Source organism: Mus musculus, chromosome 2 (genome assembly GCF_000001635.26).
Source record: "Mus musculus strain C57BL/6J chromosome 2, GRCm38.p6 C57BL/6J".
Classification (NCBI taxonomy): Eukaryota; Metazoa; Chordata; class Mammalia; order Rodentia; family Muridae; genus Mus; species Mus musculus.
This window is the reverse complement of record NC_000068.7, coordinates 28,704,474-28,729,219: the sequence shown is the minus strand read 5'-3', so window position 1 is coordinate 28,729,219 and position 24,746 is coordinate 28,704,474. Positions and strand designations below refer to the sequence as shown.

At 50.6% G+C, this 24,746-nt stretch overlaps 1 protein-coding gene across 10 annotated transcripts in view; it reads right to left on the bottom strand.

The window, feature by feature from the left end:
• The window catches only part of Ak8 (adenylate kinase 8), a 114,891-nt gene that overhangs the window by 83,946 nt on the left and 6,199 nt on the right, over window positions 1-24,746 (bottom strand). For 6 of the 10 annotated variants that reach the window (XM_006498287.4, XM_006498288.4, XM_006498291.4 and 3 more), the window contains 4 exons: window positions 20,142-20,228; window positions 19,244-19,293; window positions 16,832-16,945; window positions 12,735-12,803 (listed from right to left, as the gene is read on the bottom strand). In XM_006498287.4, coding sequence (XP_006498350.1) covers window positions 12,735-12,803; window positions 16,832-16,945; window positions 19,244-19,293; window positions 20,142-20,228 — 320 coding nt within the window. The remainder of the gene's footprint in view (window positions 1-12,734; window positions 12,804-16,831; window positions 16,946-19,243; window positions 19,294-20,141; window positions 20,229-24,746) is intronic. The other 4 variants (XM_006498292.1, NM_001033874.2, XM_006498289.2 and 1 more) reach the window with 3 other exon arrangements.

The following is a 24,746-nucleotide window of genomic DNA, read 5'->3' as shown; positions in this document are numbered from 1 at the left end:
GTTTTTCAGCTTAGAGCCCCCCTTTCTTTTTCTTTCTTTTCTTTTCTTTTTTCTTTTCTTCTTCTCTCCCCCCCCCCTTTCTTTTTCCTTTTGGTTTGGTCTCTGGTTTTTTGAGACAAGGTTTCTCTGTGTAGCCCTGGCTTTCCTAGAATTCACTCTGTAGGCCAGGCTGGCCTCAAACTCAGAGATCTGCCTGCCTCTGCCCCTACCCCAACCCCCCCACCCCTGAGTGCTGGGACTAAAGGTATTTATCACCATATCTGGCCTTGATATGTAACTAGGCTGGTCTCATACCTGCTATATCCATCCCTCCAACTGTACCAAGCCTCCCAAGTTTCCGGACTGCAGGTTTGAGTCACTTCTGGAATGTGGAAGAGGCAAGCCCTTCCAGAAAGATTTGATTTTATTAATATTGCCTCATTGTGCGTGAGTCCAAAGCTCTCACAGCTGTTCACAGGAACAGTGCTCACCCACTTTGTACAAACAAAAGCTGGGCTCCCAATGACTGGGAAAAAGTGGGACAACACGGGACGCCTCCTTGACTCCTGGGCTTATGGTAGGTAACATCCTGTTTGGGTTGGAGACCTTAGGAAAAGGAAGGGGTCTTCAGGTCTGCTCTTACGAGGATAAACAAACTAAAGAAGGGGGCTCCTATGACAAGGCAGTCACTTGTCATACAGGGCAGTGTGGACACCCCTGTCCCTATGCAGTCCATGTGGGTCTATGTCAGTTGCCCTTAGAGGGACAGTGGCTGGATAAAGGCCTCAGTGTAAGCAACCCCAGGCTTGGCACTCGGAAAGCCCTCTTCCTCAGCACACACACTCACAGTGGCTCCCTGTACAGTTGTAAAATAGGCTGCACTTTCCAGGGGAAATGGCAGTCAGAGCTGAGAACATGTTCAGTAAAGCAAGAAGTAGTTAATCAGGGAACACCAACTGCTGCCAGCCATACCAGGGACACTGAGACAATCGCCACCACTGTGCTCTGCTAGGTTCGCAGGTCCAGTGGCCGGGACCGGTCTGGTGCAGAGGTGTCGGGCAACCCCTAATTAGACATATTATCCATCTTCTTGACACTTCGGTGAGTTGCCTGCTCCGCACTGGAGCCCTAGCTTTGTTCCGAGCAGGTTAATTGATATTCCGATGCCTTAGCTCACCATACCCCCGTGGCTCAGCTCTGTTTTATCACACATCAAAAAGGCCGTATGCTCAGGGCACTCTGCACAGAGCTGGGGGCCTGCACAGCTGCAAGGGGCATGGTATCACAGGAGGGACAGGCACTGAGCAGATGTCACAGCTGCAAGAAAGGGAAACAGAGAAGCCAGGCAGCCCAGGGAAGTTGTCGAGGCGCAGCAGAGCTCAGCCTGACGCAGCAAGGCTCGGCCTGCATTGTGCACAACACTGGCCCTTTCTGCCCTCCTGACTTATCAAAGCGCAATTAGCAAAGCCTGTGGGAAGCCTGGTTGCCCTCTGGGCCACTGGCTCTGTGATGTGCTTCCCTCCTTTCCTGGCTCCTTAAAAAGAAGCCAGAGTATGGGTGCTCCCTGCTATCTCCTGCCCCAACTGAGGAGTGCTAGAGAAAGCTCCATTGGAGGCAGAGGGGCACTCCTGCTGGCTCCTCCAGGGGCCCCAGGAGGCCAACAGAGGCCTGAGACTTGGACTTCAGTCACATTCCCTTGGTCCAGGGTCTGAGTTACCCAGGCAAGTGTGAGAAGCAACAGAAACCCACCACCACCCTCCTTTTACTCTAAACGAAATGCTAGGTGTTCCCCAACGCAGGAGAAAAGATGGCTCGGGGGTAAAGAGGGGGGTTGCTTCTCTAGTTTTACCATGGCCGTCATAATTTTGAGAAACGTGAACTGTTCTTTGTGTGTGTGACCCAGACTGGCCGTGAATTTAATATGTATCTTATTGTCTAGCTTCAGGCTCACATCATACTCCCGGGTGGGTAGACTACTCTTTTCTCTATTTGCCTGCAAGAAGGAATTCTACTTGGTTCTGCAATCTCAACATAGAAATGGCCCATGGGGAGGGGAGGCCGACCTTCTCCCTGACCCCAGACCCCCAACAGGACCTGGTCCAGACATACTTCAGTCTGCCAAGGAAACTGGTGAGTTGATTTTCACTGCTGCAAGCTCACTCATGCCTGACTATACCCCATCCCACCCCATCCCATACGCCAACCTTGTGGGTTGTTTAGCTACCACTATTGTGATTCCATACAGGAAAGGTCAGCGGAGCCAGCTCCTGGGCTTGGGGGATGGGTCTCCAGGTGTCCAGTATATCTCAGCTTAGTTCTTCTGCCCAACTAGCTGAGAATGGATGAATGGGCCTGCTACTCATGATGCAAAACAGGGCCCAACAGGATGATCAGCTGCTTCTAAGGACCCTTTGGATGTCAAAACATAGTCATTTCCTTTTGGGATGGGGGTGGCACAATAGACACCTAGAATCTCAGCGCTGAGGAGTCTGAGGCAGGCCTGCTATGAGTTCAAGATCAACCTGGGCTAAAAAGTGAGAGAAGATCTAAAACAACCCCTCCCCCGACCAAATAACCCCAGAGTTTGCTTTTGTTTACACAGCCCAACTCTCCTGGTAGAATCCTGTTAGTATCCTAAAATAGTTCAGAGAAACCAAAGTCCCCATGAGGCACTGGAGAAGGCATTGGGGGGAGGAGGGGGCACATAGGTTTGTTCAACAATACAATAGCTCATCCCTCTGCTGGCACTGGCCACACACCAGCCACCTTCCCCACTGCCTGTGCCCAGCATGTCTGCTCCCCTCTATTGGTACAACACTCTAAACTCACCTGATTCTGATCCAGAAGACAACCATCTTCCCCCAGCCTCAGTTTCCTGTGAGCATTTGCTCTGAACCACCCCAGCTCCCAACCCCCTGAACTCGAGGGCACAGCTATTTTCCCTGTCAACCCGAACCTTTGTCTTCTCATGACTTTGACCAGACCCCCATCACTACTCCTGGAAAAACTGCAGGTCAGCCAGCGGCTGGAGGGGGATTTTGAAGCCTCTTGTGCCCTCTTCCTCAGCTTGCAGACATCTGCCCATACGTCCTTAGTGAGTACCCGGTCACATTCACCGAAGCCGAAGCCTGAGGTTCCATGGGCCCTCCAAGGAGGGCTGGCAATGTGCTAGTCACAAGCTGTGTTTGCCTTTTTTCTGAGCTGAGTTCAAGCCTCCGCTTCGTTTCCAGCCCTTTCCGCCCTAGTTCCATCTGCACAGAGGCCTCACAGTGCCATGGTGTGCCAGTGACAGCTACCAAGCCTTGAGCCTCCACGGTGGCTGAGCAATCCTTGTCCTCGGACTGACAGCCACTGATGTCTGTCCAGTAACACTGCAAGGAGGGAAAGCAGGCAGTAGTCCCTGGCTCCAGGCAATGGACTGGGCCACTCAGCTTAGGTAACATCTCTGCCTTCAAGTACCTATGACTTATGACCCAAAATGAGGGTGGAGATTCTAGAAATACACCGAGTAAACATAAAACTCAGAGTCAGAAACAGTGTCCCAACTTTGTTGTGAAATCAGAATTGTCATGACTGCCCACAAAGTCTCAAAGAAACTTACCTGTGAGCGCCAAGGAGGTTTAGGTTCTACGTGGAATAAAGACATTTCCATGGCTCACAGGGCAGGAGGCACAACCAGCTTTCAACCTCCACCAAGAGGCAGACTCGCATCTCTTTTCTCCTGAGACAGGATCTCACCTATCCCAGGATGACCTCGAACTTCTGATCTTCCTGCCTCCACCTCCTGAGTGTTGGTATTACAGGTGTGTGCCATCATGCCTGCTTTTATGAAGTATTGGGAGATCAAATGTAGGCCTCCTGCATGCTAAGGCAACTGGGCTGTACCCCCAACCCGATGCCTGCTCTGTCCCAAGCACGTAGACCAGCCTCATGCACTCACTTCCTGCCCTTCCTCTGGGCAATGGGCGCCATGCTTCCTTTGGAGAGCTGGTAGGCCAAGCACGTTAATCTCCTCACTGCAGACCCTCTGCCCTCCCTTGCCTCTAATGGGTCACTTGTTCAGGGCCACTGGCAGTGTGTGTGTGCCAACAAATGCTGGCTCTCCACTATTTGTGAGAACTTCCTCCCAGGTGGCAGTTGTATTCTTCACTGTGGGTGACTTCTGCCCCCAACCCTACCCCTCAGTCTGAAATGCAGTGATCAGAACACTGGGTGCCTGGGTTCTTGAATTATGCCCAGTTGCTTTTCAACTCATCCCAATCTCCAGCCTGGGGTCAACTGGACAGGACCAGGAGGCTGGCTATGGCTGGTTCTCCCTTCAGAGCCTCCTGTGTAAAAACCTGCCCTCCTAGGTATGGTGTGCTACTGACCCCATTCGATCATGGTCCTGACAATGTTCTTTAAGGTTCTTGGTATTCCACAAGCCCACCCGAAAGTATGCAGGACCCTCCTCCCCCTCTCTCCCCCTCCCTTCTTATCCTAACCCCTCACTCTTACCCACCTTCTTCTTTCCCTTTCCACTCATCTTCCCAAGTGCTGAGATTAGAATTTGCCCACCTATCTGACACTGATCTCCAGCACCATCTTCCACCCCAAAGACACTCTCAGATGGTTCGTTCCCCGCTCCTCTAACAATGGCATCCCTTAACTCAGCTCAAGTGGACCCCAGGACAGTGCCTGGTGCTGAGCACTGAGAATGAAGCGATCACTGTCAGGGACCACGCCCCTAAGCCTGGGAGACTCTCTGGTCATTTCCTTTCTGCATGCTCCAGCCCAGGTATCTGAGAGGTGGCTCAGACCCAGCAGAGGTGGACACAAGCTTCGTGCCCAGTAGCTTCTTTATTGTAGACCCAAAAAAAAGGATGCAGGTGGCTGAGATAAGATCCGACTCACTGAGACACGCCATACTACAACTACATGGCTTGTTTTAAGCTGATACGTTTGTAATGCGGGGGGGGGGGGGGAGGGTTGCGGGGGGAGGGGGAGGGGACCTATGCCCAGTGCACTGTTCACTGAGTGCCCCAGGCTCTAGGAAGTGAAGAATTCCCAAGTCTGATGGCAGAGACACTGCTCTGTAAATACTGATGAAAGGAAGGAAGGGGTGCCACTTGGATGTGTCCCAGGTTCCGCATCACCATGGCAATAAAACCCTCTCCAGGTTGCTGCTGGCCGGCAGAGAGGGGGTGGTGGTTAAGATCCCCCGAGCCACGTGGTCAGGGTGGAAAGTTTAAGTGGAGCACTCAGGTTCCTTCACAGAGACAGCGCAACTGCTGCTCCGGGTGCTTTAGATGGGTGGTGGTGGGCTCTCTGGTGAGGCCCAAATGAAAGGTTCCCACCATTAGTGTTTCCAAGTCTCTCATTCACCCTGGTCTCCTACACCCCTGGCTGGCAGCACATCCTGAGACCTGGGGTTCAAGTTCTTCAGAGCCTATCTTTCATGTTTCCGTGGTGCCCTCTGCTGTGCAGTTTCCCAATGTGGTAAATTTATTCCTTCCCTCAACAGAAATAAGGTTCAACCAACAAGATGTCTTATGCTAAGCCACAAGCCTTGCGGATGAATTCCAACTTGTTTTCTTAGTATCCTTTCTGTTTGTTTGAGAAAGGATCTCATACTGTAGCCCAGGCTGGCCTCTCTCAGCAATCCTCCTGCCTCAGCTTCTGAAGTGCTGGGATTACAGGTAGACCATCACACCGACTATGGTAATATAAGTATGGCTCCCATAGACTCCTGTGTATAGATGCTTGGCCAGAGGGAGTAGCACTATTAGGACATGTGGTCTTGTTGGAGTGGGCGTGGCCTTGGTAGATGAAGCATGTCGACATGGGGACAGAGCTTTGCAGTCTCCCATGCTCCAGCTACATTGCCTGTGGATCAAGATGTAAAACTGCGGATCCTCCAGCACAATGTCTGCTTGCACGCTGCCATGCTTCCCATGATGAGGATAATGGAGTAAACTGAAACTGTAAGCCAGTCCCAATGAAATGCTTTTCGTAATAATAAGTCATGGTCATGGTGTCTCTTCACAGCAATAAAACCCTAACCAAGGCACTGACTTATATATATATATATACAGAATTATATTATATTATACTTTTTCTTCTCAGAAATTATCTACCTAAAACCTTTTACAAGAAGGGAAGCCAGGGCTGCTGGTGAGATGTTCTATCAGCGGAGCATCTGCCGGGCCAGTGCCAGGAAGGCAGAGACAGGCAAATTCCTCGGGTAAAAGCGAAAGCCCCTATCTCAAGCTGGAAGGGCTGGAGAGATAGCTCAGTGGTTAAACACCTGCTGCTTTTCCAGGGGACTCAAGATTGGTTCCCAGCCCCGATATCAGGTGGCTCACAACTGCCTACAACTCCAGCTCCAGGGAACCTACAGTCCTCTCCTGGAGTTCACTGGCATCTGTGTGTACATATACACACCTAAAATGGTGGTGATGAGGACAACGACGATGACGGTGATGGTGGTGGTAATAATATGGAAATTACTGAGGACGACATCTGAGCATGACCTCTAGCCTCCACACACGTGTGCACACACATTTGCACACACATGCATGCATGCACACGTACACACAGAGACACACAAATAACTGGAGGAGAGGAACAGAGGCGCCTGGGGACTTGGCTGTGGTCTGAGGGCCAGTGGTCCAGAACTGAGGGTGTTTTCCAGGTCACCACAACAGAGCTTTCGGTCAGCTGCTGTCACTGTGGCTTTATACACTTGTGCCAGGCACTGTTCTGTCACCAGAAACAGATCCAGGAGGACAGTCAAAGGCTGAGAAATATTGGGACCAGAGATGATTTTGTGCAAGGATGACCCAGTCTTTCCTCTGCTAAGGCATGGGAATACTTGTGCCTGTTGATCGATGCATTGTGTCACTCACGTGAAAACACAGGCCTGCACATACTGTATGTATACACTGCGCGTGCGCACGCACACACACACACACACACACACACACATCTGGAGGCTTGAGAGAGGATGAGATTCCCTTCTTGTGTCATTGAGACTGGGACAGCAGCCATTTGTTTCTGCTGTGTGACTGAGGGCTCCCGTTACTGCCGATGGGGGCTGATTGTGGCATTCCTCCAATGTGGTAGCTCTCTGTATGGTCAACAAGGAGAACCTCCTCTCCAGTCTGCTGAGATACATTACCTGCTCCAGAGGAGGGAACTACACAGATGTGGGCACCAGGAAGTAGAAAACCAAGAGCAGAATTTGGCAGCAGGCAGCCCTGCCAAGGAGGGCTGGGGGACTCTTAAGGACACTGCCTGGAAAAGTATAAGTGCACAGATGTCTGTGTGCGTGTGGAGGCTGCACATGTGCCTGTGTGCATGTGGAGGCTTGCACATGTGCATGTGTGCATGTGGAGGCTTGCACATGTGCATGTGTGCATATGAAGGGTGATTCTGCTAGACTCTTGGGCTAATAAGTAAGTGCCAGGGATCTGTCTGACTCTGTCCCACCAGCTGGGGTTACAGATGTGTGCCATGTCCAGATTCCTATTTATTTTAAAGAAACAGCTGCTTCCTCTGTGTATAACAGCATTTTCTGAAGGGTGAGCTTCCAAGGCAGGTTTCTCCACAGATGTCCTGAGGGGAGGAATCATGTGGTGGTGGCGGCGGCGGCATAGGGTGACCAGGAGAAGGGTCTCCGGTATGCTCTGAGCTCTGAACTATTTGAATGGATGTTCTGTGGCCAAAAATATATTCCCTTTTTGTTTTCTTTCTGCCACATCAGGTTTTTGATGCAGCGCTGGGAATTGAACCCAAAGCCCCCTTCATGCTGGGAAGCCACATGAAGGAAGCCATGGGAAGAAGTCTGGGCACTTGCAGAAATCTGGACCAGGAAAGAGAGTGTCAATCACCATATCCAACAGAACAGCCACATGTGGGCCTGGGGCACCCAGTATCTCTGCTTCTGACCCTGCCTTTCTGCAGACTTCTCAAGCTCACGCCTTCCTCAAGAAGTGGTGTGGGCACGCTGACCTCTGGGACACGACTGTCCCTCGGGGCTACCTCTTATATCTCTGGCAGGTTGAGCTGCCGCCTTTTCATAGTTCTCAAACAAACTGCTAATTTCTCTTTCTCTAATGCATTTGATGGTCACTTCAAATAAAATTCTTCAAAGAGATTGCAAAAGAAGAAAAAAGCAGGGGAAAGAAAAGAAACAGGGCATTAACTACAGACTCCTGATGGGTTACGCTTCCCCGAACGCACGCTCTTCCTGAGATCTTTTTGTGCTCTCAATTACCAATTCTAGTCCCTGTGTAGCTAAATAATAATAATTACCATATAAATGAATATGCATATGTGTCATTTTTCTCCCGAAAAAGCAAGAGAGCCTGCTTGTTTTGGGTGAGGGTTTGTTTTGCTTTTGAACAACCAAAGCTCATAATTAGAAGCCTCGCCTCACCCTGGAAATCTGTCTCCGTCGGGAAGAGATGAAAAACAGCTCCGGATGCCCCTTGAAGGTTAAAAGAAATCTTAAAACAAATTAAAAGAGGTGGTTCTTCCCTCTGTAGGTAACAATGGCTGGGGCACAACCACAGTCACAGACATGTAGGTCAGAGACGAAGACACCGCTGTCTTCAAGGCCAGTGCCATCGTTGGACAGGGGAAGTGGGAGGCATGAAGCACGGACAGAACGATGGCCAAGACTCAGGAGACATCCCAACCATGACAGGAGGTCCCTCCCCAGGACGACACTGATGTCAAACTCAGGCCTATACACACACACACATACACACACACAGGCACAATCGCCTGCATGTGCACACTCGGGAGAGCACACACATACACACACACACACACACACACACACACACACACACAGAGGAAAACTGCAACCACTTCAAGAGATGGAGCCCTCAGCCTGGCCCCATGTGCTGTGAGCCTGATCAGGGTGGCCACCAATAGGTCACGGGTTTTCTAAATAGCACAAATGAGCCCGCCATGAGACATGGCAGCTAAAGCTCTTCCTGTCATCAGTCACCATGGCAATAAGTATTATAAATATCTGTGTGGTCAACAGTGCCAGTCACAACACAGTGTAATCACACGGAATAAGATCGATAACAGGAAATGTCATCATTCTGATGGCAGAGGGAACTCTTGGCAAGGACTCTGGAAGCCTGACTTTGAACATGGGTCTACACTGCAGGTTTCCTGTGAAAGAAGGCTTAGACCACGCTTGTAAATAGGCTCTAGAAGGGCTGCTGGACATCAGACTTCATTGGGCTACGGATGCAGCTCAGGTAGAAGAGAGAGTGTCTGCCATATGCAAAGTCCTGGGCTCACCATTCCCTGCTCTACACAGACCAGGTGCCATGGTCCATGTCTCTAACCTCAAGCACTTAGGACATGTGGGCACAAGGATCAGAGATACAGTGCCAGAGTGAGCTACATGACTTTTCTGTATCTTGGAGGGCAAGCCTGAGACACACAACTGAAATCACAGAAGAACCAGTTTCTCCGAAACCATGTTTCAGTTTTAAAGGTTTATTAATTTATGTGTACATGTATATGTATGCATGTATGTATGCAAATATGCATGCAACTACCCAAGGAGGCCAGAAGAAGGGATTTGATCCCCTGGAGCTGGACCTATGGGCAGTAGTGAGCTACCTGATTGTGGAAACCAAACTCTGGTCCTCTGCAGAGCTGCAAGCATTCTTCATTGTTTTGTCATCTCCAGCCCTTCCTATTGCATTTCTAATGTGTTAACATAAAACAGACAGGCCGCTGAGTTCATGCAAATGTGTCTTGCTGCCAGGACACACAAGACCACTCTAACTCAGCCTGAGGCACTTGTGACTCTGCACTGCAGGCTAGGCTTCCACACCAGAAACACTGTCCCTGGGAAGAAGTGGCATGAGAATCAATCAATCAATACACTCTCATCAGTCAGTACAGTTTTGTCTACTCTGAGGCTTGAGAGGCCAGTGACTCTCAGAGCTGCTCAGCTGGCTCCAGATGCCCCTCTTGGTTCCCACACTAGCCTGTTTGTCCTGTTCCATGACACCAAGGAGAACTTCCTCTCCCCTTCTCTCTTCACCTCCTTGTCTCCCTCCCACCTTCTGTGCTTCCCTGCAGTTATGGCTGAAGGATGGCAAGGAAGCCCACAGGGCACCCCCATAGACATGTCCTCTCTGCCATGACTGCCAGGCCCCTCTAGGGTGACTCCAGCAACACAGACCAGTTTATGCACCTGGTCAATCCTAGATGCTTTTGTAAAGTTTCACTGGGCTGCAGTGTGCCCTTCCAGACACCTGTATGTAGCTGCTTTTCCGTTACATCAGAGCTTAATACCTGCCACACAGACATAGAGCCAGCAAGCTCGAAGCTGATCTCATCACGGCAAAGCTTGTCAGAAGAGCCCCAGCTCTAGGAGGCAGAGGCAAGTGGATCTCTCTGAGGTCAAGGCTCATCCGGTCTACAGAATGAGTTCAGGGACAAGGTCCCAAGAAACAGGAGCACATGTCCTGCTAACCCTCTCTTCCTCTATTACCCTAGTATGTGAATTTGGTTTCTCTTTTTTTCTTTTTCTTCCTTCCTTCCTTCCTTCCTTCCTTCCTTCCTTCCTTCCTTCCTTTCTTTTTCTTTCTTTCTTTCTTTCTTTTTTAAAGATTTATTTATTCATTATATTTAAGTATACTGTAGCTGTCTTCAGACACTCCAGAAGAGGGCGTCAGATCTAGTTACAGATGGTTGTGAGCCACCATGTGGTTGCTGAGATTTGAACTCAGGCCCTTCGGAAGAGCAGTCAGTGCTCTTAACCGCCGAGCCATCTCACCAGCCCCCAGGAGAGCATTTCTAAAGGCTTAACTGAACAGAGAAAACCCACCCTGAACATGAGTGGCGTCATTCCGTGGGCTGAACTCTGAGTGAGCTGAGCACAAACAGCCATCTCTCTCTGCTTCCTGTCTATAAACACAACGTGGCTGATTGCCTCATACTCCCCCCACCCCCATCCACCACGGTGTTTTCCCCAACAGTATCCCAAGGAAATGTGCTGAGAAATGAAGGCTTCCATCTCACCCAAGGCTCCTGGGTGGTAGAGAGGCAGCAAGGGATGGCATGACCCTGCCGTCCTCACAAGCCAGGTCCTCGTCAAAACCAAATCCCAGAGCAGCCTGAGTGGACTACGTTAGACAGAACCCAAATGAGTCCATTACCCGCCAAGACAAAAAGTCAACATTCCCCAGACGACAGGACCCAGAGTCTCACGATGTGAAAAAGCATCCAGGATAAAACCCACTCAGCCCAAGGAGATCAAGGCCAATACTGACTTATGTGGAGGGAAAAACCATTATCAGCAAGGGTGTGGCTCAGAGACCGAAATCATTCACAAAACAAAGACTCTGCAGCAGCTAAATTCAATTGTTGTTTTTATTTTTCAAGACAGGGTTTCTCTGTATAGCTTTGGCTATCCTGGAAATCACTCTATAGATCAGGCTGGCCTCGAACTTAGATCCTATCCTCCTCCCTCTGCCTTCCAGGGATTAAAGGTGTGGGCCACCACCGCCAGGCAGCTAATTTTTTTTTTTTCTAAGCCAATCTAGAAAATACGGAAAGATACAGTGTCTTGGCAATGAAACAGGAGGCAGAAAGAACCATCTGGACCTTAGGGACCGAGGAAAACCATAACCCAAATAAAAGCCTCAGTGGTGGGAGGAAGATGGGACAGGAAGAATTAAGGAACTGACAAAGCTCGATGTAAGTTATCCCATCTGAAGAACAGACAATAAACGGACCAGAGCCCTGGGGTCCTAGAAGACAACGCACGCGGTACTAGAGCACCAGAAGGAGAGGAGAAAGAATGTGCTGTGTGAGGTCAGCTTGATGTGAGTATAGCACCTTGGTTGTAACTGCCATGCTGCCACCTAGTCATTCCAATGTGCATGCCGCGCCCCAGAGAACAGGGTCACTAGAGAGTCATCACATGTGCCACATGCTCCTGGCCCTGGCCTTGCTTCTCAGCTCACACTGGAAAGGCCAGGCACACGGTGACCCAGCTCTGTGTGTTCCTTAGCATGAAACCCTTGCCCTTGCCTTGTGGGGCAGGAGCTACCTGCACAACTGTCATCCAACACATGCTTCTGTCCCAAGTTTCCTCTGATTTCTTTTAATGTGACTCTGCTTACCTGTGGCCAGCTCTCAAACACTGGACCGGATTTTCTGAAACTGTGCAGGAATGATTTAAAGGATAAAAGCTGGGGCTGGAGCCATGGCTCCATGGGTAAAAGCCCTGGCTGCTCTTCCAAAGGACCAGAAGTTAATTTCCAGCATCCAACTCAACAACTGTCTGTGACTCCAGTTTCAGGCAGGGGACCTTATGCCCTCTTCTGGCATCCATGAGCATTTCACACACACAGTGCACACACATACATACAAAATTAAGGGGAAACACTCTGACACATAAACTAAAAATAAATAAATCTTAAAAACAAATAAAAGCTAAAGACCTTGGTCACTTCAGTGTCGCTAGCTGGTTCTCTGTGTCTACCCCACACACGTTGGCTTCAGATTGGGTTAGTTGTCCCTATAGGCACTCCAACATACTTGTCAACTCCCACAGTTACCCTGAAACCCATGACCACAGACTGACTTTTGTGGAGCTTCTAGTTCAGAGCTTTATCTTCTCTGTAGCCTCTGAGAGCCACCCTTGAAAATGGACACACCCCTCCCCCCTTAGCCTGTAAGCACCCCAGCTGGGCAGCATTGTGCCACACAGGGCCAGGCAGCCTTACCTTTCTGAGGCAGTCATCTTCATTCAGACGCTCCTGGACAAGACTGACAAGAATCGAATTGGGAATCTTCTGAAAGAAAGGCACGTGGTGTGAGGGCCCCGGCCCCAGCCTGGAGCTCACTCGGGGCAGACGTGGGCCCTTAAGCATTCTCCTTGTCAAAGGTGTGCCCACATCAGCCCTTCCACATCCTCTGTCTTTTTTACCACCCAATGCCATGCCTACCTCTAAGCAGCAGGCTTCCCCATCCCTCCAAGTAAGAGTGCCACATGCCTGACTTTTCTACATGGGTGCTGAGGCCTGAACTCAGGTCTTCATGCTTGCACAGCAAGCTCTTTACCTACTTATTTAGCTGCCCAGGCCTCCTCCCACAGCCTCTGCATTTTTTGTTTGTTTGGTTTGGTTTGGTTTTGGTTTGAGATAAGAGTTTTTCTGTGTATACCTGGTTGCCCTGGAACTTGCTCTGTAGACCAGGCTGGCAAACTCTGAGGTCCTCTTTCCTCTGCTCTTGAGTGCTGGGACTAAAGGCATGTGCCACTGTCTGCCTCTGCTCTTTTGAGACAAGGTTTTATGTTGCCCAGGCTCCCTTCCAACTCCCATGCAGCCAAGGATGACCTTGAACAACTGATCCTTCTCCTTCTATTTTCCACGTGCTGAGATTACAGGCAAGTGTCGCCCTTCTCAGCTCACTGAGGGCCTGATGCACGCTAGGCAAGTCGACTGCGCCACATCCAGCCCTGCCACTGGTTTTCCAGGAACCCAGCCAGGAAGTTCTGAACTTGAGAATCTGCTTCTCCAACATGTCCCCAAGTGATGCCATTGCTCCTAGAGTGGGGCCTCACAAGAACCTCTGGCCTAAGGTGACCTCAGAATCAAAGGGTCCGCTAGGTGGGGAGCCACTGGCAAGTGAGTTGCCCTTTTGCTGGTGCCCACTTCCTCCCAGGTCTCCGACGGAGCTCCCTATGTTGGCAATGTAGCAGGAGTGGGTAGGTAGCACTGGGTAGATAGCACTTCCTCTTCTTAGTCTCTTCCAGGCTCCTCCCAGCCAGAGCAGTTCCCAGTGTCCCCCTCCTTCCCTCCTGCCATCCACCTATACGGTATTCACATAGGTATAGGAATGCAGGAGGCACCTGCTCAAACGCAGGGAATGCAAGCAGTCAAAGTAGGAGGCTGAAAGGCAGCAGGCCAGAGTGGGGTACCTGCCTCCTCCGGAAGCCTTCCCAGCGTGGGGCTTGGTAGTGGCTTTGAGCAGCGCCCATCCCAAGTGCCCCCTGCCGTTGTTCCCTGCCACTGTGCTGTCTGGATGGAAGCTTTGATGTGTCATATCATCACAAGAGCTTCTGGGCTGCTTCTCGAGGCCCTGCCAAACTGTCTTTGCAGGAGTCAGGTCGTCTCTTTCCAGAACCCGAAGGTGCATCCCCACCCTCCAGCCCCCAGGCCTGGCCTTAGGGGGGAGAGGCATAGACAAGTAGAGAGCCGAGGGCAGCCCCTCCCAGCACAGGTGTGAGTGCCTAGCCTCACCTTGGGCAGTCTGCTTCCTTGGCTGTATAGGGGCAGCTTTAACTACATCTACTTCAGCCAGCTCCCCGTTTCCTTTTCTCTCTGGCAGCATTCAGTGTTGCTTGGAGCAGCTTCTGGGGCCCAGTGGTGGGGTGGCTGGATTGACACCCCAGTATGCCTTACTGGAGAGGGCATGCTTATTGGCTGCCTGGAGGTGCCCGGTGTATGGGCTGGGCCTGGTTCTGCCTCCAGGACTACTTAACTTCAAGAATTGGACCTTATTTCACACAGGATTGGTACAAACTCAAAATGGTCACCAGCAAGCTCCATTTTCAGCGACCCTAATGTCCCTGGGTCACCTAGGTGGGCACTTTAGTGCACAGTACAGACTCCAGCAGTACAGCAGAAAGGGAGGAACTGGGAGCCCCTGGTCTGTTTTCCACACAGACAGCAGCTCTGTCAGAATGGTTACGAACCTTTTTCAGGTCCAGAGAGGTAGCTGAGTGGGTAAAGGCAGGTGCTGCCAACCCTGATGCCCCGAGCTTAGTTCTTGGGTGGAAAGAGAATGTACACTTCCAATAACTGTTCTCTGACCGCCACACGTGCCTTGATGCCTGAGCATACGCAAGTGCACACGTGTGTGAGTATAATTTAAAAGTAAAAAGTCCTTTGCTGCTGTTTTGTTTTGTTTTTTTTTAAAAAAACATATTTTTCCAGACTCTTCTGTAAAGCTCAGCAGCTGCAAGTTAGCAGGAGGTTAAGGAATGGTAGCAGGCACCTCTAGATGTCGGAGGAAGAGGCAATGGTTGGGGACAGGGGACAAGAGGAAGGAGGGAATGGAATGAGAGGGGCAGACTTCAGCCATTGACACCCAGGGACAGACGAGAAGTGCTGGGCCCTGGGTTCTAGGGGGAGGCTACCAAGCTAGCTCAGAAGCCAGCAGCGGGCGGGCGGGCTGTATCCCCCAGATGTGAGATCTGTAGAGACAAAGCGGAGCCTGATGGCCTGTGCCTGCTGTTCTAGCACTCGGAGGCCAGAACATTCTAGATGAAGGTCATGCTCGGCTCCACAGCCGTCAGGATACAGGGGCGTGGGGAAAATACTTGGTAAACCGTGTAGAGAACTGCATTTGGAAGAGCCCAGCGTGAGGAAGGCCTCCCTGAGCCCAGCCTTCCAAGCTCTGGACCAATGCAACATGTGACTGAGCCCCCTCCCCTGCCCTCGACACAGCAACTGGAACACAATTAACTGCAGTGACAGAGGGGAGTTATATTGGGTGGCGCTGCGCTGGGCTCTCATCTCCCTTCCCATGTTGTGGCCTGCTCCTGCTCCTGCTCCTGAAGACTGGCTCTAAATGAAAGCAGCAAACCACAGATAGTTTCCCAGTGAAGCTGGGAGCCCTAGGGGAGGGAGTTCGCCTGGGTTGCATACTTCCTGTTGAGAATTCAATCCTAGAAGCTGTGGGGCCCGGCCCAGGAGCAGCTGAAGCTAGGGCCTGGCCCACAGGGTTCTCATGGCTCCTGCGTGTCTTTGTTATATTTTATAGTATAAAGTTCAGCATGAACCAAAAGCTGTGTCACGTATCCTCGGCGTCTTGGGGGGCAGCCTTGCCCCTTGGGGTGTTCTGGCACTTTGATCCCAGGCTCTTCTATGCCTGGCAGTACCACAGCCCTGCCCTCAGCTCACAGCCCTTGCAGCCTGTGCGTGTGGCTTGGCAAGTGGTGGGGTCAGGGCATTGAACATCGGGTCTCCCATCTGCTGCGTTCACTTTAGTCTTCGGTTTTGGCAAAAAGGCATCCTTTGTCATGAATGGTGACTCAAGTTCATGGTTCGGTTGGAAGATCAGGCAGGCTTGTGTTTCTGTCTCATGAGTGAGCACACTGCTGGCTGAGGCTGGGGACTGATGGATCTGGCTCCTGTGGTTTGGAGGCTAAGCACTAGAAGGGCCAAGAGGCCTTGACTGTGGCCAGAGCACTAGACAAATGAATGGGCCCTGCCTATAGGCTCTGAGGTGGTGGGGCTTAAGGGGATATGGAAAGTGGCCTGTACACTTCACTATCAGCAAACCCGAGGGTCCCACAGGAGGAGGAGGGAACCTGAACCTCAGAGAATGCCAAAAGACACATCCTCACTCCTTGCTCCAAAGGGAATTTTTTTTTGGGGGGGGGGGGAAGTCTTTGCAGTTCTCTTTGACTGAACAGTGTCCTGAAACACAAGACAAGGATGTAAAATAGGCAGAGACCTGGACCCCTAACTGAACAGCCCGGTCTAATAGGTGGGCTGCAGGTTCAGTGAGAGATCTGACTCAAACAAAAACAAAACCAAAAATCAAACACATGTTGGAGAATGATCAAGAAAATAATTCACTATCAACCTATCAACCTCTGGCCCTCCATACACATGCACCACCATGTATACACATGTGCACACACACACACACACACACACACACACACACACACACGCAGAGATAAGAAAAATCTTATAAAAATAAATGCAAAAAAGAAAATGGAAACTAGCCAAGCAAGCAGGAAGTGGAGATGTAAAGCCATTGCTGCCTTGTCCCCTGTCCTTGCCCCTTGGTCCAGGGCCAACCTTACCTTGTAAACCTGGTAGTAACTCTTGGCTTCCACAGACAGACGGGAAAACTCTCTTTCTAGTAAGCTCTCCTTGGTGATGAGGTTGCTGTTTAGATGTTTGCAGAGCCACATGGCCTGAAAGAGGGAATGAAGCAGGAACGAGAGTGGTCACAACACACTCCTCAGGTCTACAACTCTGCCGGCTGGGGACATAGCTCAGTCCATAAAGTGTTTTCCTCACAAGGAGAGAGACTTGAATGGAACCCCCAAAACCCATGTCACAACTCCTGGTTTGGTGGCACTTGCAACGCCAGTGCTGTGAAGGTGGAGGCGGGATCCCTGGCCGGGCAGTCTAACCTAGTAATGAGTTCCGGGTCAGCGAGAGACCCTGTCTCAAAGGAGGTAGATGGTATTACAATGCTCAAGGATTGTCTTCTGGTCTACATGCGTGTGCTCACACACACACACACACATACACACATACACTCAAAGCTGGGGATGGTCGTACATGGCTGTAATGTAGCATTCAGGAAGCTGAGGCAGGAGAACTGTGGAGGTCAACCTGGTCAAATAAAGGGACCCTGTCTAAAAACAAACAAAACAAACCACAGTAAAATTTAGTCTGCCAAATCCTTCCACATTCTACTAGAAAAAAAGATGTCTGAGGAGCTGGAGCCGGGACCTTAGCTTAGCAGTGGAGGACTTGCCCGGCATGTACGAGAACTTGGATAAAGAAGAGGAGGCTGGTCCCAGAAAATGGAGTCATTTGTGGGTAACTGGAGAGGCCCCAGGAGGTGGACATATCTCTCTCTCATCTGCACTGTCTGCCTGTCTTGCCCACCATTTTGGCTCTGGGTGGCCATCCACCCGTGGTCCAAGTGGCTGCCTTTCTGAGCTCTGTGGACCACAAGGGAGAGGTGGAGGCTGGCCTCTGTGTTCCACACCTGCTCTGTCCAGCAACTCTCTCCCAGTGATCAGAGAGGAGCCCTTTACCTACAGGAGATGCTCAGCCCAGGGTGCTCCATTCCTGCTGAGAACTCAGCTCAGTGAGAGCCCAGCAGGTGTCTAAGTGCAGTCCTTCCTGGCCAGGGCGGCCTAGGGGGCTGGTTCAGGGAGACTGACTAGGAGGAGACACACAGACAGATGCTGACAGCTGTGCTGACCTCATAGTGCAGCATGTGCTGGGCGTTCATGCAAGAATCACCTACTCTCGTCCCCTCTGAGGTGAAGTGCTAGCTCAGTAAGGGACAGCCCAACCCCTCAGTGACATGAGTTTAGAAGGTAAAAGAGTCCCAGCTCTGATTATCATAATCTAATCCATCTGTGGCATTTAAAAACTACATCTAGGGGCTGGCTTGGTGGGCTGGGGTGCCTGATGCTAATCCTGACGACTTGAGTTTCATCCCAGGGACTCACATAATAGAGAGAGCATCAAATCCTAGCAGTTAATTCTGACCTCAGTATGTAAACAATAGCCCATGTATGGTCCCCCAACCACCAACACGCATGTATACACATGAACACATGTGAAATAAATAGAATGTAATAAAAATTAGAAAAAGAAAACCCGGACCTGCAGCTGGACACAGTGGTACAGGCCTGTAATCACAGCTACTGAGAGGCTGGGGGAGGAATGCTCTGAGCTTGGGGACAGCCTGAGGTCACAGTCAGTCAGCACTAAGACTCCATAACCCAAGCCTCTAAGGGATGCAGGCTGCTTGACAGAGAAATGCATTCTACCGCTACAGCTGAGGGAAGGCTCAGGAGTTCTCATCCGTGGTGGTTTGAATGAAAATATCCCCCACAGGCTCACAGGGAGCTGGACTATTAGGAGGTGTGACCCTGTTGAAGTAAGGGTATCACTGGGGGGTAGGCTTTGAGGCTCAGGCTCCATGGCTCCACTCTCTCTCCCTGCTGCCTGCTGATCTCTCTCTCTCTCTCAGCTACCTCTCCAGCGCCATGTCTGCCCTGCACACTGCTATGGACCATGGTGGTAATAGACTAAACTTCTGAACTGTAAGCCAGCCAGCCCTAGTTAAATGTTTTCCTTAGAAGAGTTGCTGTGGGCTCGTGAGGGCACACGCCTTTAATCCCAGCACTTGGGAGGCAGAGGAGGCAGATTTCTGAGTTCGAGGCCAGCCTGGTCTACAGAGTAAGTTCCAGGACAGCCAGGGCTATACAGAGAAACCCTGTCTCAAAAAACAAACAAAAACAGAAGAGTTGCTGTGGTCCTGGCGTCTCTCTTCACAGCAATGAAACCCTAACTAAGACACCTAACTAAAACCCTAACTATAAACATGTGCTGCCATCTGTAATGAGAAAGCGGGCAGGAGGAAAAGGGCAGGCACGCGGACAAGTCGCCGGTGCACAGCCTCCTGTTCACTGGAGCATGAACGACACGTTCTACAACGACATTTAATATAATGCACTTACGATGGTGGTTTTCCCTGAGGCAGGCGGACCTAATATCACAACCTTCGGCACTGTGGAAGAAAAAGATTTGAATGTCAGCTCTGGGCATGACAAAGTGGCCTCCCACGCCCGTGTTGCTCTGGGCCTATTTCTTTCTTCCCTCCCCAGATTTCATCTCTGCCAGTGACATGGCCATTCATAACACTGAGGCTGGGAGATGCTCGAGCCCCAAACGCATCCTCCGTGTTTAGAGAGGTAAGCGATCACCAAGGTAGGTTATTTTTCTATCTCCGCTGGGACACAGACACAGTAACTTGTTTGCCAAACTAATGAATATCAAAAACAATTGGGATTTTCAAATACCATAAAGCATTTTAAGCAGGGACTTTGTCTTGGGGACATTCTTTCAAATAAAGTTGTATTTTATGTAAATCGACCTTTGATGCTTTTTTTTTATATATATATTTATGCCTTCTTATTTAGCAAATTGTATCCTCCCACCCCATCATTTTACAGAAGAAAATAATGGAAAGAAACCTGTGGTGTCTAGGCCAGATTTATAAAACCCAAGGTGGGCAAGTCTTTGTTTGGAATGCAGGCATTTCTATGCAAATTTTTAAAAACCCTGGCAGCTTCTTTGTGGCTGTAAGTCCTGGCTCTGAGACAGTGTTGGTTTCTGCAGAAGCCCTAGTGGGTCATCTCAGAAACCATGCAGTAGTTGCTGCCAAGAGAACTGTACCACAGTGAAAAGGGCCAGGGCGTGAGCACAAGCAAAATCAAGTGGAACATAAGCCCAGATGTGACTGCCAAGGAAGTGTCTGATGTCACCGCCATCCTACTTGTCCAGAGTGACTCCCCTTAGCCTTAGGGCACATGAACACCATCTATCCCAACCCCTAGCCTTAAGACACATGCACACCGTCTATCCTGATGCTCTTGAGGCTCTCCTGTGCGCGTGGGGCTGGAAGGACTCCGTGTGGTGGAGAGGCATGGATGACTGTGTACTCTGGGGACAGACACAGAGGTGGATCCAGAGAGAATCCTTTTAGACCAGTAGTTTAGTGGCCAAGCACATGGACACCCTTCTAGACTGCTTACATTTAAATAGATCTCTGCCCAAATTCCCAGTATCTTCTCACTTCCAAGGAAAAGGTGGGAGAGAGTGTGAGATGACTCCTCCCCCTGCCCTCCCCTCCCACCACCATCCCTGACCCCGCCTTTGAAAGTCTCACAGTGGCACAGGACCAGAGGACATGACAGAGGTTCCACATGTCTCCACATAGTGGGCAGGCTAGGCACAGTGAGTCAAATAACTTGGGCAGCACAGTACTCTGCTGGCCCGACTCCCCTGATACTTTTGGCTCCGTTGGACCCCGCAGGAGCATTGCTTCCAAAAGGCTGGGATAGGCCCTGCTTTTCCTAACAGCCCTGGGGCTCAGAGAATCCCTCTAGAGTCCCAAACGATCCCCTCCTTTTCGCTGAGAGGCCTGGTTTTCCCAGATGATCCAAACACACTTTTCACTTGTCATGTTCCTGACAAGAATGTCCTTGTCTCCTGCACCCAGGAGATACCAGGGTCTCATTGCTTCTTCCTACTTGAGATGACACCCTGGTCACACTGTGAAGGGCTTGGTCAAGCTACTGCAGCAGCTTTCCTTCAGCTGTGTAAGCTCCATTGAGGGCCTAAGAAACAGGCACGGTGCCAGGCGGTGGTGGCGCATGCCTTTAATCCCAGCATTCGGGAGGCAGAGACAGGCGGATTTCTGAGTTCGAGGCCAGCCTGGTCTACAAAGTGAGTTCCAGGACAGCCAAGGCTATACAGAGAAATCCTGTCTCAAACAAAACAAACGAACGAACGAATGAACGAAAGAAGGAAAGAAAGAAACAGGCATGGCTTTTCTCAGAAAGTGGCCAGTCCCCTGGGGACAGGAACAAAGTCTCATCCACATGTCAGTGGTCAAAACTGTCACAAACACAGCAGCACCTGCACTGGCCATCTGGACTGTCCCAAGCTCTGGATGTAACCACTGAGAGTCACCATTGCTGCCACCTACTAAGGGTTCCCTTTGCTTGTCAGCATTGTACGGGTCTGCTAAGACTCCTCAGGTAGCCACATCAAGACATGCTGTAGTGAAAGGGAAGAGGCTCAAAGAATCCCACACAGCTAGGAGCCATGCCAGGGCGACCTCCCAGGAAGGACACCTCAAGCAAGGCTTCAAAATGGTTTGGGGAAAGAACACAACTGTTCTAGGCACTGACACCACAGCCTTTGTCTTTGATGCTCTGTGGTCCCCGAGGCTGCCACCAGCCACTGCCATCCAGAGCCTCTGCCAAATAGGGGCAGCACATGGCATAGATTGTCACAGGAACTGGGGACATTTCCCAGCATCTGAGACGTCAGGACAGGGCTCAGGTCTGGAAGCAAGGGGCCCATTCCTACTCTTTAGTCACAGGCCAGGGCAAGGCCTCCCAGGGCCTCCACCTTAGTGAGAGACACCACAGCAGGTAGGAAATGCCATCTGCAGCCCAAGTGTGGAAATGAGGTGGGTTTGTGGACACTTGGTCCAGTGAAAGGTGAAGGTAAGGTTGAAGCCAAAGTTCAGTCTAGGGTTTGGAGAGCAGCAGAGGAAGGAACCAAAGGCAGAAAGAGAGGTCTCCTTCTAGAACTCAGGAAAGTTGCTAAGACTGTAGAGAGAATGCCTGCTCAGACAAAGCCGGGAGCATGGAGGGCTGCTGCGTGAGCCTACTGGGCACCCGCTGCTCTGAGCACAGGCCTTAGCCCAGCCTTTGGAATGCCACCAGCCAAATCCATCAGGGCTCATGGGTGTTGGTGCTGAAGAAGAAGGGAGACTCATCTCGCATCGAGGGCACCCTGGGACTGAGTTTAACATCTGGCTGTGTGTTTATCTTAGTAAAGGTCCTGGGCTGGGGCTCTTCCTCTCTCTTCCTGGCTCCTGTAAGTGGCACCCAAATTGTACACGCCTGAGGAAACACTTTAAAGAGGAACATCGTAGCCCTTCTCCCCTCCCAACTCCTCGTACCCACTTATGTGACTAATTTTGGTTCCTTAAAATCTAACACCTTGAAACTCCAGCCTAGCTCATGAGTAATTATTTATAAACAGTGTCATAAAAGGCGGCTTGACTGCCAAGAGTAATCAAATTCCTCCAACCACTTCAAAGAAAATCAAAGAACCTTTCCATCCATGAAGCCTTTTGAGGCTTAACTAGGAACATGATTTAAAATTCACAAGGAACCCCTCAGGTATCAGAACTCTAATACAAGGCTTTCCTGGACAAGCGTTTGATAAGAGGCGAACTGCTCCATTATATCCTCCACCGCCCGTGCTAATATTGCCCAGGGCCACCATAAACGCTCACTTTGTACTAAATGCTTTTCTCGAGGCAAAGGGGCTGCTAGCCCGAGTGTGGGGCTCCTTCCCTCCCGCCTGTGCACGCTCACAGGCCCGATGACTTCTGCCTCCATGTCAGTCACTGGCCAGTGTCACATGTGCCCAAGTCTGCTCCAATGCCTGGAAACAGGAGTCATGTTCTGAGCTCTGGTGCCTAGGAGGCAAGCTACTCTTACTGCCACCCAGCAGAGAGGGGGAAATGCATGTTGGATGTCTTGGGACCCCATTAAACTCCAGAGGGGTGTGGTTCAAGCTGATTTCGCATGTCTTATCTGAGACACCCCAGAAGTTGAAACAGCAAGGTGGCTTCCTGTTCCTCCTTCACCACCCCCTCTTATCCCTGCTTTTCTGGGGATGAAAGTCTGTGAATGTCCCTAACCAGATACAGATGTCCCAAAAATGCTCACCAGGTCTGAGAGTAAGATGGAGAACTAGAATATAATTAAGCCGCTAAAGCCATGATTATGGGACCTGAAGATCATCCAGGGTGGAAAGTGACACCCATCCCCATGAGGTGGAAGGCTGCCCTGTCCCCAAAACAGGCCTGGAGCAGAGGGTCTTTGCAAAGTCACAGCCCTGGAAATGTGTAGTAGGTGGCCACAAGCAGATTGTCACACAGGGAGGAGGTGGCTGCCCAGCAGGCATCAATTACCCTGAGGCTAGCCCAGAATGGAGATGCAGAGACTAGAGCAAGCTACTTCAGGGCATTTGATGCTGAAATGCTAAGCTGAGCCATCACAGAGGTACTAAGACAGGAAGAGAAGGCTGAAGCAGCCTCACGGTCCAGCCTCTTACTCCAGGCCGAGGTTACAGAAGATTAGGCCACTGGCTCAAAAGGTCCCCCCCCCACGACAGTGGGGGTATGAAGCAAGAATGCAGACACTAAAAGCACCGGCTGCTATTGGAGAGGACCTGGGCTCAGTTTCCAAGACCCACATGGTGGCTCACAACTACGTGCACCTCTGTGGGTACTGCATGTATATGGTGAACTCATACATGCAGGCAAAACACTCATACACAAATAATGAAAATAAATAACGCCCCCCCCCCCAAGTACACTGAGTAAAGTGAAAACTTAAGGGTTCTTTGGAAAGTCGGTTGGATGGTGTTTTGCTGAGGCAAACACATGAAGGAGTGTTTAGCTGAAATGGACACAGGTGAAAGGCTAAGGCAGACTCATGAAGGCGTTTAGCAGACACAAGTGAAAGGATGTTCTGCTAAAGCAAGCATGTGAAAGAACACGTGATGAAGGAATCTTTGCTAACAACACACAGGTATTGGTCCACCTTACATTGCATAGGTAAGCTACATTTGTCTGGACTCTGTGGACTTGGGCTGATTGGATACATGTGCTGAGGCAAGACATATGGAGGACACGTGATGTTTGGAGGGTATAAACAGGACTCCACAGAGTGATGGAGACAGAGCTCAGCTTGTTGTACAGCTAGCTGTGCAACACTTGTGAGTCTCGTGTCTTCACTGATCTTTGCTTCCCTAAGAGAGGCACAGTTTAGAACGTCTCCTGGTGTCCCTCTGGGTCCCTCCTGCTGTCTCAGCTAAAAGCTGAGGCCTGGCTGTCTCTGCTAGGTCGTGTCACCACTGCTGCTAACCAGACTCTACTGAACTGGACTGCTGGTGCATCTGTGAGGCGTTTATGAGTGGACTGAGCTGCTACTGCCTGCTAAACTATAAACTAAACTGCCGATCTCCATCCAACACATCTGATTCTCCAAAGAACCCTTAAGTTTCCACTTCACCTGAAAGGCACTCTCACCCAGGCAGGACATTCATATCAACAGCAGATAGGGCCAGTGCAGAAGCTCCCTCCAGCACAGCATAGCAGCCAGTCAGCCAGGGAAGAGACAGAAGGAATTGTCCCAGGAAAGACAGGTGAGGTTGGAAGAAGCCGATGGAATTCTAGGAAGTAGAATTCTCCAACCCTCCTGTCATGGCTCAGCTTCCATTCAATCTGTAGTCTCCATCTCAGCCAAGTGCTGGGATACCCAGACTCAACCATTTGTGCTCTGGAAGAGCCTTGGGGCTCCCTTAGAACTCCCTGCTGAGGTCCACATGCTAGACTTGGGATAAAAGAGGACCCTCATTCTGACTACC